The following is a 17725-nucleotide window of genomic DNA, read 5'->3' as shown; positions in this document are numbered from 1 at the left end:
GGTGTGGAGATTAGTAATAAAAAAACTGCAGGGGTAGATACCAGCATTTCTAAGTCCTGGGTTTGATCACTAGCACGGGTGGGCTGACAAACTCAGGTCAGGAAAGTTGATTTGACTGATGACACCTGTGGGCTGTTAGGAGCCAGGAAACTTCTGCTAGGATTACATACCAACCTCTGTTGGGATCCCAAAAGTTCCCAGAATTGCTATATAAAACCTCCAAGGCCCCGTTGCCACCATTCATTTATTAAAGGACAGTCGGCTTCTGAAGACATTGGTTTATTTCATTTCCACTTTGCCTCGATCAATTCTGGATGAAGAATTCCTCCTGGAATATACTCTGTGACCAAACACTTGGATTTTTGCTCTACTGAGAGTGAACCCAGTACCTAATTGATAGTAAGTATTTGCTAACTGAATGTACCTGTTCTATATAACATTTAAAAAGGAGCTCCCGTTTTCTATAACAGACATGCGTATTACTCGCATAGAATCCAAACTTAATTTCCAAAGACAAAACTCCTGGATTGATAAAATTCTACGTTGTACAAATAGCATTGAAAAGCGTGGAAACTGTGAGAGAATATAAAGACCCTTTCAAGGTTAAAGTGGAGCCCTGAGGGGGAGGGTGGCCGGCTGTGGACCATTTGCAATGCTTTACACTCCTCTAAGATTGTCCAAAAGAAGAGAGCCGCTGGGGGCTGGAGAAGTAGTGCCGTAGTAGAGCGCATGCATAGCATGTGCAAGTCTGGGTGCCCGCTCTACCGTTGAAAAAGAAACAAAAACCAAGAAATGAAAAGTTACCCGAAGAAAGAAACAGCAGCTAAAACCTCTGATTCTCAAAAGGCACCTAAAGACCTCTGGAAAGACTTAACAGTCGGGAAGGGCCCCCGGAACCCCAACGGGGAGTACAGTAAGTAGCCTAGCTTGGCCAAGCCTCCCGGCCGGGCCCTCTACCCTACGCCTCTATGGTAAGCCCCGAGGAACCGGAAGTGGGCCACGCCGGGGGCGGGGCGGGCCGTGGAGGGGGCGGGGCCTCCACCACCACCTCTGCTGCGGACGGAGGCGAGATGGCGGCTACTGAAGGGGTCGGGGAATCTGCACCAGGCGGTGAGCCAGGGCAGCCAGAGCAGCCGCCGCCCCCGCCTCCACCGCCGCCAGCGCAGCAGCCGCCGGAAGAAGAGATGGCGGCCGAGGCCGGGGAAGCGGCGGCGTCCCCTATGGACGACCGGTTTCTGAGCCTGTACTCGCCCACCTATGTCTTGTACAGGTAACGTCCTCCCGCGGGCCGCGGCGCGGCGCTGGAGGCCGGGGCTGAGGTGCGCGCCACGCCACGCCACGCCACGCCACGCCACGCCGCGGACGGGCAGACGGGGGCGCCCTCCGAGACCGGCAGGCTGCGGCGCTGCTCTTCTGAAGCGAGGGTGCGGTGACACTTCCGTGGCCCTACAGCGCTGTCCTGATGACAGCCGTGCATCATCCGAAAGGTGCACGTTTGGTAGCTTGCTACGGAGTAATTTAATTTAAACGGCTAGACTTGCTATTTAGAGGCACTGTCAGGGCTTCCTGCGGCTTCCTCCGGCTGGAGAGAACTTTCTTGCCTTTCCTTCACCTTTGCTACTGTGCTCGTCCCTTCTGTTCTTTCCTTTCTGTGTTCCCTAGTTTCTTGTCAAAAAGTACTTACTGTCTTCCACAGTTGTACCTAAACCCTTTAGATGTCTCATTTGTCGTGTTTTTATGAATGAGTGAAAGGCGTTATGCAGAGGTTTCTGCAGTTGAATTGCTTCGAGTTGATTGTGGGGTGTTGGGGTTGAACTGGATGGAGCTCCTATGTATTCAAATGTTAATTGCTTGTCCCCCAAGATCCTTACTGTCCTACAAGCAAATTCTCACATACCTGAAATGACTTCCTGTGAACCTTGGGTCTCAAAATATTTCTGGTTGGCTAATAAAGTTGCCTACAGCCAGGGCTGGCCAGAAGATCGGTGTTGTACTGTTGTGTTGAGACTGCTTCCTGGATTGTTTGGATGCTTACAGTGTGCTACACAGGTTTTAAGCACTCATTATGTTATTCAGACACAAGATAGCCTTACAAAGTTGACTGGTAACATTACTTTCATGTTATATATGAAGAAACTGACGTCCAGGGAGGTTAAATAACTTGCTTAACATCACACAGGAAGTTGTAAAGCTGATATCTCAGCATAGGCAGTTGTCAGATCCCAGAGCCATCTCTCCCTCACACTAGGCAACTTCCCACATCATAGGCCCTCCCGCTGCCTGCTAATGACCCTGGAGCCGCCTCTCTGGTTCACAGTAGCTAATAGTGCTTAGTTTGATTATTTTGGTGTTGAGCCATCACACCTAGGGCTCTGTGCCTGTTTCCTACCTCTTGAGACATATCCCCAGCACTAAGAGTTTAAAATGTCAATTCATAGTAAAATCTCAGGTTTGTAAAAGTGCCAACTCCAGAATCTTACTAAATGAATGAGACCAATTTTCAAGTTAAAACTTGGATACTTTCTGGGAGACCACATTTGCCTCGCTATAATTTTAAGTTGTTGATTTGTAATTTTTTCTTTTTAAAAAAATATGTAGTTTATTTTGTGTATATGCTTGTGTCCCTGAGTATATGTCTGTGCTCATGTGCCTCCAGGAACCCTTAGAGGTCAGAAAAGGGCAATAGATTCCCTGGAACTGGAATTATAATTTCAAATCTCCATGTGGGCGCTCAGATTGAACTCTGGCCCTCTGCAAGAACAAGGGCTTTTAACTGCACTTCCATTGTCTTGACTCATTTTCCTTAATCCAAAGGTGGTTTCTGTTTCATTTTTAGAAGTTTAATATGTAAAGCAAAGTGGCAGGGGTTGGCATGGAGGAATCCAATCATTACATTAAGATCTCAGTTTACATGAATGAATGATTGTTGCCCATTTAAAAAACAAACAAACAAAACCCCCAGAACACCAGAATTGTTTTTCTTGTAACGAGGTTGAGTATACTCAAGGGGAACCCGTCTGTTTTCAGGGACAGGCCAGAGTGGGCTGATATTGAGCCAGTGCCACAGAACGACGGCCCGAGTCCAGTGGTCCAGATCATCTACAGTGAAAAGTGTAAGTCTCTGTTTGTCAGGAAAAATCTCTGTAAATCAAACTTCTAACAAAGTTGAAATATACAACCACGTAACAAGAAAAGTGAGAGATGCTTATTTAATAAGACTCTGAATTACTTTTGATGAGTTGATGTTTTCTTTGTCATTTGTCTTCTTATGTTTAGGGAATAGAGATATTCTAAGCAATGAATGTTACATTATAATACATAATAGCTATTGTATGCTTGTGCTTTTAATTTGCATTTAAAGTATAACAAATGTGTTACTGTCTTATTTAGAATAAGCTTTAGTCGCTCAAGTACCAGCATTTTAAAATATATTTTAACTATGTCATGTTAGCCTTAGTTGAAATGTATGTATTCATGTTTTCTTTGACAAAGTAGCCTTTTCTTAAAATGAATGTGGACTGTTTTGTAAATGGGAGGTCATACAAATGTTGATTGTTCTTCTAGGAAAGAGTAAGTGGATGAAATGCTATTTTTGGAATTTTATGTGCTTGTATGTTTTCATGTGTATATATTTTTATTCTCAGTTAATACATTTTCTAAGGTCATTCCTTTTTGCAAAAATCATTTACTTATTCATTTACTGTTTATAAAGTAATGGTAACAAATGTTTGAAAACAAAGAACAATGTTACGGGGGTCGCTGCATATCAAGTATGAAAATGTAGTACAAGCAGTTAATACGTCACACTAGTATAGAAGCAGGACAGTAGTAAGCCTGAGAGTAGGTCACTGGTATATAAGAAGTCTTCGTTGTTATTAAAAAGCATGTTTCAGCTTTCATCAATGGCTTGGTTCTGTTGCCTATACCTTTAGATAAAAGCATAATTATATCACAGTTTCATCTTAATGAATATGAAAATGAAGATAAATTGTGTTCTGAAACGCAAATAAATAGGCTCCCTCCTTGTATAAGAGAATAATATAAGAGATGTGCCAGTGCTAGAGCACTTGCCTGGCGTGTAAAGGCCCCTGGATCCGATCCTCTGCAAAACAACAAGCACATTTGTCTCTGATCAAGAGACATTGTCAACCATCTCTCAGCTAAAAACAAGATAAGCAAAGAAAATGGTACTTAGCTCTTATTGTGTTAAAGGCATTATGAGAGTAAATATAAAATACTCTATTAAGGAAAAATTTTCAGAGTATATAACTACATGAAAACGTTTTCTGAAATATCTCCATATAATATTTCTAGAAGAACTAAAAATATTTACCCAGAAATGTTTACCTCAGTAGTGATGAAAGATGTATACCACAGCTTTTCAGATTTGTAAAGTTTCTTGGGGGCAGGAAGGCAAGATAGCGTCTCACTTTGTAGCTCTGGCTGAGCCTAGAACTCACGATGAAAACCAGACCTTGAATTCATAGATCTACCTGCCTCTGCCTCCTGAGGGCCGGGTGGAGGTATTTTCTGAGTTGAAGTTTCTGCTTCTTAGATAACCCTAGCTTGTGTCAAGTTGGCAAAGAAGTAGCCATCACAATAAATTAAACCAATCAAAAATTGTAAGGTAGTATATCAAAGTTTAAAACTTAAGAAGTAGCAAAACCAGCAGTTAAGAACCAGACAACATTATGGGAAAAGATAGGTTATAGAAAGCAAGACTGATAATCAGAATTTGGTAAAGACCTTTTAGACCACAATAAGGAGGTGGTGCTTAAAAATGAACAAAATAGCCGAGCAGTGGTGGCACATGCCTTTAATCCCAGCACTTAAGAGGCAGAGGCAGGCGGATCTCTAAGTTCGAGGCCAACCTGGTCTACAAAGTGAGTCCAGAACAACCAAGGGTACACACAGAGAGACCCTGTCTCAAAACCAAAAGAAAAAAAGAACAGATGAGCTGAAAAGCCACAGGAAATGAAAGTCCATTGACCATTAAATAAGGAAATCTATTATTAGTAAAGAGAAAAGATACAAAATTAAAATAAGAACTTACATCAACCTATAAATAAAATGGTAAAATTAAAACTGTTAAGCTCCCGTCCCTTGTAATAGCACATAGTAGTTTTCAGATATCTAGCATTTTTGGAAAGCAGTATGATACGGATGTAAAAATTACATTATTGGTTTGTTCGGTTTTCAAGATGGGGTTTCTCTGTGTAGCCCTGGCTGTCCTGGAACTTACTCTTCCAACCAAGCTGGCCTTGAACTCAGGAAGATCCAGCTGCCTTTGCCTCCCCAGTGCTAAGATTAAAGATGGGCGGCATGTGCCTTTAATCCCAGCATTCGGGAGCCAGAGGCAGGTGGATCGCTGTGAGTTCCAGGACAACTTGGTCTACAAAGCAAGTCCAGGATAGCCAAGGCTACACAGAGAGACCCTGTCACAAAAAAAAAAAAAAAAAAAAAAAAAAAAAAAAAAAAAGATGTGTGCCACCACGCTGGTGATTTCTTTTCATTTTATATAGATGGATGTTTTTGTCTGCATGTCTGTCTATGTATCACATGCATACAATGTCCAAGAAGGCCAGAAGAGGCCATAGAACCCTCTAGAACTGGAGTTATAGAGGGTTGTGAGCTGCCACTTAGGTGCTGGGAACTGAACCCAGGTCCTCAGTGAGGCAGCAAGTGCTCTTAACTGGTGAGCATGTCTTCAGCTCCTGAGAGCGACTCCCTAATTCCTGTTCTGAACTCCTTCTAGCCTATGGCATGAGGTAGATGCTGAAGAGGTGGCTGAGTAGCTAAGAGCAGAGGACCTGAGTTCATTTCTCAGCACCCACACAAGGCAGCTGTAACTCCAGCCCAGGGGACACTCTCTTCTGCCCTCCATGGATACCTCTGTGTACACAACCACACGTAAATGAAAATAAAAAATAAGTCTCTTTTAAAAAGATGGGTGCTGGGGTTAAAAGCACAGATTTCAGAGTCTGACCACCTGGTTTAATTTCTGACGTGTTCATCTTACTGGGTCTCTATCCATGAACACATTATTTACCTCTTTGTAGTCAACACCCATTGAAAAAATATAGTAAGACAGTAAAAGCAACTGTTATACAGATAAGTTGATTTCTTACATACATGCTAGTACAATGTTTGGCTGGTAATCATCACCAGGAATATCATTTGTTGGGATATGCAGCAGTGTTTGAAACAGATCAAGGAAAACACCTATATATCTTAGAGAAAAATAGATTAAAAATAAAATTTATAAACCTTATAGCCATTAAGAAGATTTAGATCTGTTATGACATGAATTTACATAAGGTATTTGGGAGATTTAGTTTGGCATTAACCTATAAGACTGTGGCCAGTGTGGTTAGACTTACATGTGTCTGCTGAAGTGGTACACAGTTGAAACCTTAGCACTTGGGAAGCAGGAAGGTTAGGAATTCAAAGTTACATAGCAAGTTTAAGTCTAGCCTGCTGTACATGAGACACCATCTCCACAAAATTAATAGTGTAGTAATAAAGTGGCCCAACCACCCAGGCTTTGATTGTATTTACTTCCTGCAAATACTACATTCATGTAGTGTAGTGGGTTTTCTACTGTGGTGCCCCTGATCTACTGTGTGTTCTATCTCCAGTTAGAGATGTTTATGATTACTTCCGAGCTGTTCTGCAGCGTGATGAGAGAAGTGAGCGAGCCTTCAAGCTCACCCAGGATGCCATTGAGTTAAATGCAGCCAACTACACAGTGTGGTGAGTAATAGAACTCATTAATATTCACTACTGACAGGGCTCAGGTTTGAGGCCAAGTGACTCCTTTCTTAACTGAACCTTAATTTTCATAAAAATCATAATTCACATATTTGCCTTAAAGTCTGATGAATGAAAAATAACAGTCTCTGCCTCAGTCCTTCGTGCCACAGAGCCCCATTCCCATGTTCTTGAATTGACTTCTATGTGCCAGATAACACTGTATTGCTGTTTGTTTTTGCATCGTCGGCATAATTCTTTCTGTGAAAGATGCAGAGTCAGCTGTACTTCTTTCTACCACAAATGAGTTATGCTCTGTGCTATTTGTGTCTCATAGTATAATTATGTGTCCTTTAATAGGTCACTGAAATGGGGATTTTGCTTTAATTTTTTTTTGGCATGTTTATTTGTGTCTGTGTATACAGTGCACGCAGGTCTCAGGGATTGACCTCAGTGTTCAGGCCTGGTGTCGTGCTCCCTCTACCCTCTGAGCCACTTCCCCAGCCCTGGTTTTGTTTTTAAGGCAGCCTCAGCCCAGATTGGCCGTGAACTTAGGTAGCTGAGGAAGACGTGATGTTTCTGTGTCCACCTCTTAGGGGCTGAAGTGACAGGCACGTATCCCATGCCCAGTGGCATGCATTGCTAGCAGACATTCTGTCTGCTGCGCTGCATATCCAGCTAAGAGTGCTGGGTTTGTTTCCTGTGTACCAGTAGGTAATTCCTCTCCCAGACTCTGTGACATGTTAGTATTTCTTTACTGCTGAATGTCATACGCTATCATCTCTTCAGACCTATAAATCTTTTGTCTTTTACTATGTTTTGTTTTTTAAGAAAAAACAAATGACAAAAAACCAAAAAAACTGAAGGTCTCACTATTCAGACCAAGCTGCTCACAAACTCACAGAGATCTGCCTTCTGCCTGTTTTTACTTACACACATACACACACACACACACAGATCTGCCTTCTGCCTGTTTTTACTTACACACACACACACACACACACACACACACACACACACACACCGTCTCCAGTGCTGGGATTAAAGGCGTAAACCACCACGCCCAGCTCTTTTTCTCGATTTACACTCACATCTTTACAGAGCACATCCTTGAGCAGAAGAAAACTTAGAGAAGATTATGTGGACACAAGTGCTTCAGATGGGGCTGCAGAGATGGCTCCGTGGTTAAGAACACATGTAGCCTTGGCTGTCCTGGAATTCATTCTGTAGACCAGGCGGGCCTGCTTCCCGAGTGCTGGGATTGCAGGTGTGCGCTACCACCGCCCAGCTTCTATTTTGTCTTTGTTATATGCTTCTCTGTTTGTAGAAGACATTCTTGATTCTTCCAGTTCTAGATGTAACTTAGACAGGTACAAGCTTCTAGATTGCTAAATTACTGGCTATATAAAATAAGTACCGAGTTGTTGTCTATATGTATTATTGTCTCATGGCTTTATTTGATATTCTTGTTATGTAGCTTTTGTAGAGTAATGACACTTTGGATGTTTGGTATTTTGCTGTAGGCATTTTCGGAGAGTTCTCTTAAAGTCGCTTCAAAAGGATCTACAACAGGAAATGGACTACATCACTGCAATAATTGAGGAGCAGCCTAAAAACTACCAAGTTTGGTAAGAGGAAAGCAAGAAGGAAATATGTCACTCTGCTAATAGCATTTGACACTGGAACTGAGAATTCTTTATGACTCGAGTGCTTTACGTTCAAACTGTTACTTCCCTCATAAGATTATAAATTTGGATTTTGGGAGCAGCACTGCTAGAGTGGGAAAAATCTGAACATTGTTCTCTAGTCAGTGTAAAATAACTTTGTGATATTTGATACTTTTTTATTTAACTAAAAATGTTTATTGGTCTTGTGGATACAGAGAAACTAGAAATAGTATAAAGGCGTGAGTGAATAACAAAACCAGCTATCCTTATGGAGCATTGTGAAACACGGTGGGAGGGTTTTTCATTTTGTAGCAGAGATAGCTTGGGTTATAATGTAGGGATTGTTATGGTGGACAGAGCAGAAGCAGGAGAGGAGAAATGCATGAGTGGGGCACAGGATGGTAGCCTGAGTAGCAGGCGTGCCTGCCACTCTTGCTGTGCGCCATGGTGGTCAGTGAGTGGTGGGGCAGGAGGGGAGAAAAAAAGGAAAGCCATGTGGGGAAGAAACATCCTGAGCAGCAGGATGGAAGTGCCATGCTCTCAGGATGCACATGTGCACTTCAGGAGCCCTTGACGTACAGCCAGGGTATGATCATAAAAGGCCTTGTGGACATTGATAGAGATTTGGGCTGACCATAGACAGCACAGCAGTTCTCAATTTGTGGGTTGCAACCCCTCACAAGGGTCGACAAAAACCATTGGAAATTCCAGATACCTATATTACAATTCATACCAGTAGTAAAACTACAGTTATGAGGTAGCAATGAAAATAATTTTATGGTTGGGATCACCGCAACATGAGGAACTATATTAAAGGGTGGCAGCATTAGGAAGGTTGAGAACCACTGCTGTAGATGCTGTTATTAACACCTGTCTCCCAGTGTTAGGAGAACCAGAATACAGACCCAGCCAAGGCAGCTGCTGAGCCTCTCTGCAGTGTTTACTTTTCAAATTGCCCACACCCATTGGCTTTCATTCTCCCATAGGACAGCAGTGCAAATCCTGGATCCTAACTAGCTGGCCTTTTATTAAACTCTCACTGTGAAACTATGCTGTAAACTATTCCTCCCTCTTTAAAACTCTTTAGTCACAAAATATCAGGATAAGATTATATTGTTTTGTTCTGAGAAGTCAGCTTCATAAAACTTACCAGACACCTGGGAAAAGAAAATGTTAGTAGTATTCAGTGTCTTGGGATGTTTTAATAATAGTTTAGAAATCCTCCTCCTAGGATTTGCTTATTGATAGTATCTTGCCTTCTTAATACTATATGAGATGACGCTTTAAATTTTTCATCCGTGTAGGGTAGGTTATTAATTGAACATTAAGTTCTCCTTTTCGTGTCATTTCTGATACTAATGGTAGATTTTTTAAAAAATCTACATACCGTGCAATTCATAGTGTGTAAGTCAGAGGTCTTTGTACCCCTGTGTTACCCCAGTGATTTTAGTTTTTCCCTGGGATGGAACCCAGAGTCGCACATACTAGGCAAATGCTCTGTCACTGAGCTAACTACCAAGCCTCAGTGTATGTAACTTTTTAGAGTAAGAAAAATTGTGAAAATGGAACCCAGTATAAAACACAAGTATTTTCCTAAAACAGAAATTTGTCTTGTGATAAAGTTAAACTTTGTCCTAGTTACATGTTTTCTAGGGCAGAAGTAAGTGAGCTCTGCTTATAGACTGGCAGAATGGTAAGTTGCTTATATGGGGACACTTTGGCCACGGTGATAACTGACTGGTTTGAGTTAGAAACCCGTTAGACTGGCTGGACTAGTATCACATCCCTTATTCATCTGTGAAAAGATCACTGTACCTGCAAGTCCTGCTGGGGAGAAGCCATCTGTAGCTGTTAACCTCTTCCTGGCAGTTTTGAGAATTGCAGTGACTTGGTGTCTCCTCCGTGCCCCTTCACACCACCTAGTGGCTAATGTTGGTTCTAGATTAACCTGAGCTTTCTCTTCTCTTTGGACAGGCACCATAGGAGAGTGTTAGTGGAGTGGCTGAAAGACCCTTCCCAAGAGCTTGAGTTCATTGCTGAGATTCTTAGTCAGGATGCAAAGAACTACCATGCCTGGCAGCATCGACAGTGGGTCATCCAGGTATCGCCTTTCTTAAAAGCCCGAGTGTGCATCTGAACAGAGCACATATAGTTAAAAACTGTGTGAAGACGCTTGAAACCTGGCATTCTTTTTATGTGGCTACCTTTTACAATCTCTTTAGATATGTTGACGGATAGTTTCATATTAAAGAAAGTAATAGTAAATTTTAAAGAAATTTTAAATTAAATTTACAGCATGTTTTTTTTTTTGGTTGGTTAGTTGGTTTTGTTCTGTTTGTGACAGGGTCTCACTATGTATCCCTGGTTGGCCTGGAACTCACTCTATAGACCAGACTAGTTTTGAACTCAGACCTACCTGTCTCTGCCTCCTGAGTGCTGGAATTGGAGGTATATGCCCCCACACTATCACAGTTAAATTTTTTTTAAGATTTATTTATTTGTTATGTATACAATATTCTGCCTGCATGTACACCTGCATGCCAGAAGAGGACACCAGATCTCATTACAGATGGTTGTGAGCCACCATATGGTTGCTGGGAATTGAACTCAGGACCTCTGGAAGAGTAGCCAGTGCTCTTAACCTCTGAGCCATCTCTCCAGCCCTAAAATTTTTTTTTATTTAAAAATTTAAACTTCTTCATATTTCATTAAAGGAGATACATCTTCTGAAGCTGTTTGGTATTCGTACTTTTTTATTCTAAAAAGTAATTTTTGGGTAAATGAATTTCATGTTGACCAAGTTTTCCTTGAATGTGCTATGTAGCTCCAGGTAATCTTGACTTTCTGACTTTCCTGCTAAGGTTCCAGGAACCCAGTGCTAGGCAGTCTACCAGCTGAGCTATACCCCAAAGCCTAATGTTTTTATTTTTGTTGAAAACTATAATCAGCTGGGCATGACAGTTCTGTCCTTCTTATCTCAGCATTCAAGAAGGCAGAGGCAGGCAGATGTCTGAGTTTACAACTAGGCTGGTCTACATAGCAAATTTCAATCCAGACAGGATGACATAGCATGGCTAGCATAGCCCTGTGTCGACAACAAAAGCAAACAGAAAATTGTAATATTATAAAACTATGTGTCACACACAGATAGACAATCATGCCTGTGTATTCACAACAACTTAAATAGAGTATTATCCGTGACTTTGAAAAGCTACTTCATAGCTGGGCGTGGTGGCGCACGCCTTTAATCCCAGCACTCGGGAGGCAGAGGTGGGCGGATCGCTGTGAGTTCGAGGCCAGCCTGGTCTACAAAGTGAGTCCAGGACAGCCAAGGCTACACAGAGAGACCCTGTCTCGAAAAACCAAAAAAAAAAAAAAAGAAGAAAAGCTACTTCATGCAGTATGTTTTTTACTGGATTGTCAGGTTCAAGAGACCCTTAAGTTATAGTGTAGCTTTTAAGTTCCTATAACTAAATTACTAAAGTTTCTCCTATTTTAACATCCGATGCATGGTTTCATGTTTCCAACCCAAACTTTAGAAAGTAAGATTAGTTTCAGGGCTGGAGAGATGGCTCAGAGGTTAAAAGCACTGGCTGCTCTTCCAAAGGTCCTGAGTTCAATTCCCAGCAATCACATGGTGGCTCATAACCATTTACAATGAGATCTGGTACCCTCTTGTGATAGGCTGGCCTACATGCAGGCAGGATATTGTATATATAATAAATAATCTTTTCTTTTAAAGGTAAGATTATTTTCAACTATAATAAGTGACAAAATCTGTACATTTTACATAGTAAATAAAGTGGAAGTAGATATTATGTCTTCTCGAGGATTGGGACACACACCTGTAATCCTAGCACATGGGGGTAGGGGCATGAGGATCAAGAGTTGAAGGACAGACTGACAAGGAAAAGAAAGAAAGAATATGTCTTCAGTTTGAAAGTGAGACATGCATCCTTAAAATCATATAAGATGGGGCTGGAGAGATGGCTCAGTAGTTAAAAGCACTTGCTATTCCTTGCAGAGGACCTGAGTTTGATTCCTAGCTCCTACATGGCAGCTCACAACTGTCTATAGCTCCAGGCCCAGGGGATCTTATGCTCTCTTCTGGCCTACATGCACAGGGTACAGACAGGCATGCAGGCAAAACATTCATACACATGAGAATAAAAATGAAGGAAAAATAATTAAAGAATTCTGTAAGCCAGTGTTTCCCAAGCAGCGGTGCTAGGATGGTTGCAGCATGTTGGCGGGCTGGCTGTTTATGGCCCACACCTTCACCAGCACAGAACTCTTCACCAAAATCCTCTCTTGTTTTATTATATTTTCACTGTGACTTTTAAAATCAGGAGCCAACTAGAAATTTTAATCTTAGTAGCATCAAATAACCTAGCCATAAAGTAAAACTTCACATTTAAATACAATTGTGTATATCTCTCTATGTTTATTTTAAGGTACATTTATCATGCATTTACTTTTAAATTTTTAACTCATTTATTTTGTTTTGTTTTTGAGACAAGGTTTCAAGCCCAAGGTAGCCCTGAATTCTTGGTCCCTCCTGCTTAGCCTCAGGGCTGGGATACCAGTGTGTTCTTCCACTCCTGCCTGTGCCCACATACATAGTTGCTCTTTAGCTAATGTTGCATAGTAATGCAAAATTGCATTTGTTTGTGTGCTCCTAAAGTTCCTCACCTCTTACCAGTGAGTCTACTTACTGCTGGGTTTTGGTTTTTTCCTTCTACATTTTCTTTGATGGCTTGTTTGTCTGCTTTGTGTCTTCATGAGATCTGTGCTCAATTTCTTTTTCTTCTTCTTCTGCTTCTGCTGCTGCTGCTGCTTCTTCTTCTTCTTCTTCTTCTTCTTCTTCTTCTTCTTCTTCTTCTTCTTCTTCTTCTTCTTCTTCTTCTTCTTCTTCTTCTTTTTTTTAAGACATAGGTAGCTGAGATGGCCTTGAATTTCTAATCCTTCTACTTCCACCCTGAATGCTGGGATCCAGGCTGCTCTTCAGCATACGCCCCTTGTCTTCAGTTCTCCCTGCTAAGCTTTGCTGACATTTTGCTTGGTTTTTGTCTGTTTATCTTATTGTTGTTATTGTTATAAACAATAGAGCATTTCTAACTCAATTATTTTTTTATTTTATTTTTTAGGAGTTTCACCTTTGGGATAATGAGCTGCAGTACGTAGATGAGCTTCTTAAAGAGGACGTGAGAAATAACTCTGTCTGGAACCAAAGACACTTCGTCATCTCTAACACCACTGGCTACAGTGACCGTGCCGTGCTGGAGAGAGAAGTCCAGTTAGTGTCGTCGTGTTCCGCTCATTCCCTCATTAAATATTTGCTGCCTGTCATGCTTCAGGCGCTCAGATGCAGCAAAATCAACACTTCCCAGCTCCTGTCCTGAGGGGACTCGCAGGGTGGCTTTGACGTGATACAACTGTGTTGCCCTCCCTTACATTTCTTGTCACGTTGTTGCCTCTAGAGATTGTGAAGAAATCCAACTTCATGATACCAGGAAGTTTGGTTTGGATCTATTTTCACTCAGTTCAGTTGCATTTTAGATAGTCATTCCCAAATGCCATGTTATTCCCAAGTCGAGTTTTTGGCTGGAGAGTGAAGCAGCACTGTCCAGGAACTGACTGTAGATGTTAAGTTACACTCCTTGCTGTAAACAAAGACGGCTCTTAGACATTGCCACATGTATATCACACATACATGCACACTCACACTTGCACTCTCTTTACACACACACACACACACTGAGAGATGTTGCTGTATGTAAAGCTGGAAGAAGTCGAAAATGTTAAGTTGACGTGAGCTTTGTGTCGATAAACGTTAGTAGTCTCTACCTTTATAACCTTATTTGTTCGTTTTGTTTCAGTGTCTATTTCACACTTTCAGCATGCATACTTGGCTTTTTTGTTTGGGGATTTTTTTTTAAGATTTATTTATTTTATTGTACGTATATGAGTGTTTTGCTCCAATGTGTGTCTGTGCCTGGTGCTCACGAGGTCAGAAGTGGTCCTCAGACCCTGTGAGCTGCAGTTAGGGAAGGCTGTGAGCTGTGGGCGCTGGCCTCCTGCAAGAGCCACAGCGCTCTTAGCCTCCGAGCCTATTCTCACCCACGCATTTTTAATACAGGCTCCTGCTTTGTAGCCCAGGCTCTCAGTAAGAGTAGGAAGCACTCTTGACCACCATCTCTCCAGCCCTTCATGTTCCTTAAGAAACACACAGGCAGACTTGAGTCTCTGTGTGTGAGTGTTTCATCTGCATGCAGCCTTTGTATCATGTGTATGCAGTGCGTAAAGCAGGTGGAAGTTACTGGAGTTACAGGTGGTTGCGACCTCCCGTTTGGGTGCTGGGAATTTGGAAGAACAGCCAGTGCTCTTTACTGGTGAGCCATCTCTACAGCCACATTTCTTTTTTAGTGGGGAGCATGGTGTTGGGACAAGTTGACAAGTGCACATTTAAGGACTATAGGCAGGCAGAAGTGAGCGCCTGACATGAGGGAAAGGGGAAAGGACATGTCAGGCTCTATCCCAGGGTTGCTAAACCGCATCCACTTGATCTGTTTTTGTTTTTTTGTTGTTTTTGTTTTTTTCTTATAGGTATACTCTGGAAATGATCAAGTTAGTACCACATAATGAAAGTGCGTGGAACTACCTGAAAGGGTAAGAGATAGTTTTCACTGGTTTTTCATGAGACAACCACCAGGCTGCTGCTAGTGACATCATGGAGCCTGCCAGGTTCTGAAAGGGTCTAAAAGAATGCTGAGGCCTCTTGTGTGTTGATACAGCTAATATAAAAGCAAAGCATGGCTATGGTGATCCCCAGGCACCAGGCCTTCTCTTTCCCCTTTTAGACAACACACAGGAATCGCTGGTGCACTCTACTAGTGTCTATAGCTCCTCTACTGCTGAAGTCTCCAGTGTTTGTGTCACGTCCGTGTTCTTTCTTATGGGCTCAGTGCAGCAGGGTACAGTGAACTTGACACACAGGCCGCTCAGATAGGCAGCCAACCTTTCTGCTGTCACTGCTGCTTCCAATGACAGTCTTACTCTTAAAATATAAGAGTTTCCCAGGCCTGGCCCTCCACATAGCCAAGCGCCCCGACGCAGAGAGCATAGGGTGGGGCCTAGTCACTTGGCGGTACACCAGGACCTATAAATGCCTAAACAGCTGAAGGTGTGAAGAGCCACCTCAAACAGAAATAGGACAGCTCTCCTGCTGTCTGTTCTCTGTAACTTTAAGAAGAGTGCTTTCCTGCTCTAATAGTGTGTGCCATTGCAGTTCGAGTTATAAATGATTGCGCTAAAACCTTTTTTTTAAGTGATCTTATATGTACCCACATGTTCTTAGATGATGAAGCTGACGCTGACTTAAACGTCTTTTTCTCTGCTTCCACTTAACAGATGTGCACCCCACACCTACCTGGTCATGTGCTGGGCATTGAACCCCGTGCATGCTAGGCAAGCACTCTACCAACTGAGCCAAAGCTCCAGTGCAACTTCAGTGGGTTTTTTGTTTTGTTTTGTTTTAAGTTATTTATTTTGTATGCAGTGCTCTGTCTGCATGCATGCCTGCAGGCCAGAAGAGGGCATCAGATCTCATTATAGATGGTTATGCGCCACCATGTGGTTTCTGGGAATTGAACTCAAGACCTCTGGAAGAGCAGTCAGTGCTCTTAACCTTTGAACCATCTCTCCAGCCCAGTGTATTTTAATTTAATTATATGTTCAACTTTAAACCACTATTAATAAGGTCCACACAGTTTAAAATACTTCATTTTTTCTTTTCCAGCCTCAGTTTTCCTAACAAATCTTGCCTTAGTGGTGTCTCATGCTTACTTCCCCCTGATCTTTCTCCATTTGTGTGTGCGCTCTGAGAATGGAGTTTTGTTTTGTCTTAGGATCTTGCAGGATCGTGGACTTTCCAGATACCCTAATCTGTTAAATCAATTGCTTGATTTACAACCAAGTCACAGCTCCCCCTACCTAATCGCCTTTCTTGTGGATATCTATGAAGACATGCTAGAAAACCAATGCGACAACAAGGAGGACATTCTTAATAAAGCATTAGAGGTGAGTTAGTGCGGATCATGTCCTAGAGTTGGCTCTGCCCATTGCCGCTGCTCCTGTTGCCACCTCTCACACAGCTCCCCAGGGGGCTCCGAGTTGGGCTGCACTGTCGGCGATGTAGCTGCTCTATGGTAGCTCCTTTGTGTATGACCTACATGAGACTGCACTAAACATTACTTTAATGCATCTTTATTTTCAGTTATGTGAGATCCTAGCTAAAGAAAAGGACACTATAAGAAAGGAATATTGGAGATATATTGGAAGATCCCTTCAGAGTAAACACAGCAGAGAAAGTGACACACCAGCAAGTGTATAGCAGTGAGAGTGTGCAGAAGAAGTGGACGACGCTTTCCTCTCTAAGGGCCTCTGATGCGGACTGTGAAGTAAAGCGGTCATCCCCTACCTGTGCGCTGCAGTTGTTGTCCAGGTGCTGCTCTTTAACAGGAACTAAGCACGACACTCGTGTGTGCTGCCGCTGTTCACACTAGCTCTAAGGAAGTGGTTGTTCTAAAGCAAAGTCATTGGAGGGGAGGGTGAAGAAGAACTTCCCACAGAGGAACTACTGCTTTTGTAGTCTTACCAACATTTAATCCAATCCCGTAGAATCAACTCCTGAGAGGTGTATGTGCAAGGCTGTGTGCTGGTAGTGACTATGGTAACTATGTTATTGATTTGCAGTAACGAATCTTGGTGCATTAAACAGGGACTGCAACTGTTGATTAGAGCTGCTGTGCCACACTTGCAGTATCTTGCTATCACTGTAACCAACTAATGCCAAAAGAAAGGTTTTATAATAAATCATTATCTATAATCAATACCATAGTGTTTGGGTTTTGACTGTATCCAAGGGACAACCAATTATGGAGTCAATGCTTGGGAGGCTGAGACAAGGATGCTGCAAGTTTGAGGCCAGCCTGGACGACATACAGAGGTTCAGGACAGTTCAGAATACAAAATGTGGCTTTCTTGAAAAAAAATGACAAGAACCGAGGAAGAAAATATTTCTATAAAAGATGATTATGGGGCTGGAGAGATGCCTCAGTGGTTAAGAGCACTGCCTGCTCTTCCTGAAGACCTGGGTTCAGTTCCCAGCACCCACATAAGAGCTCACAACTAACTGCTCATAACTCCATTTCCAGAGGATCTGGCACTTCACAGACATATGCAGGCAAAACACCAATGCACAATAAAATAAAAATAAATAGATCTTTTTAAAATTTTTGTGATTTTGG

General features: G+C 42.3%; 1 protein-coding gene across 1 annotated transcript; it reads left to right on the top strand.

Moving 5' to 3' along the window:
- Positions 1-1026: 1026 nt before the first annotated feature.
- Positions 1027-17308, top strand: FNTA (farnesyltransferase, CAAX box, subunit alpha). Its single transcript, XM_084758641.1, has 9 exons — positions 1027-1270; positions 3028-3113; positions 6639-6753; positions 8274-8378; positions 10392-10518; positions 13565-13713; positions 15024-15086; positions 16325-16496; positions 16693-17308. Exons 1-9 carry the CDS (start codon positions 1071-1073, stop codon positions 16807-16809), a joined length of 1134 nt encoding a protein of 377 aa, XP_084614767.1. The 5' UTR covers positions 1027-1070; the 3' UTR covers positions 16810-17308.
- Positions 17309-17725: the final 417 nt, after the last annotated feature.

This window comes from Acomys minous (genome assembly GCF_964271855.1).
Source record: "Acomys minous genome assembly, chromosome: 15".
In the NCBI taxonomy this organism is placed as follows: domain Eukaryota; kingdom Metazoa; phylum Chordata; class Mammalia; order Rodentia; family Muridae; genus Acomys; species Acomys minous.
This window is presented reverse-complemented; position numbering and strand designations above follow the sequence as displayed.

Bases quoted from the DNA above. Each gene is read 5' to 3' on its own strand.
- FNTA (XM_084758641.1), top strand. From the start codon at position 1,071: ATGGCGGCTACTGAAGGGGTCGGGGAATCTGCACCAGGCGGTGAGCCA. The intron at 3,114-6,638 runs GTAAGTCTCTGT...TTCTATCTCCAG, and splicing joins GATCATCTACAGTGAAAAGT to TTAGAGATGTTTATGATTAC. The intron at 16,497-16,692 runs GTGAGTTAGTGC...CTTTATTTTCAG, and splicing joins TTCTTAATAAAGCATTAGAG to TTATGTGAGATCCTAGCTAA.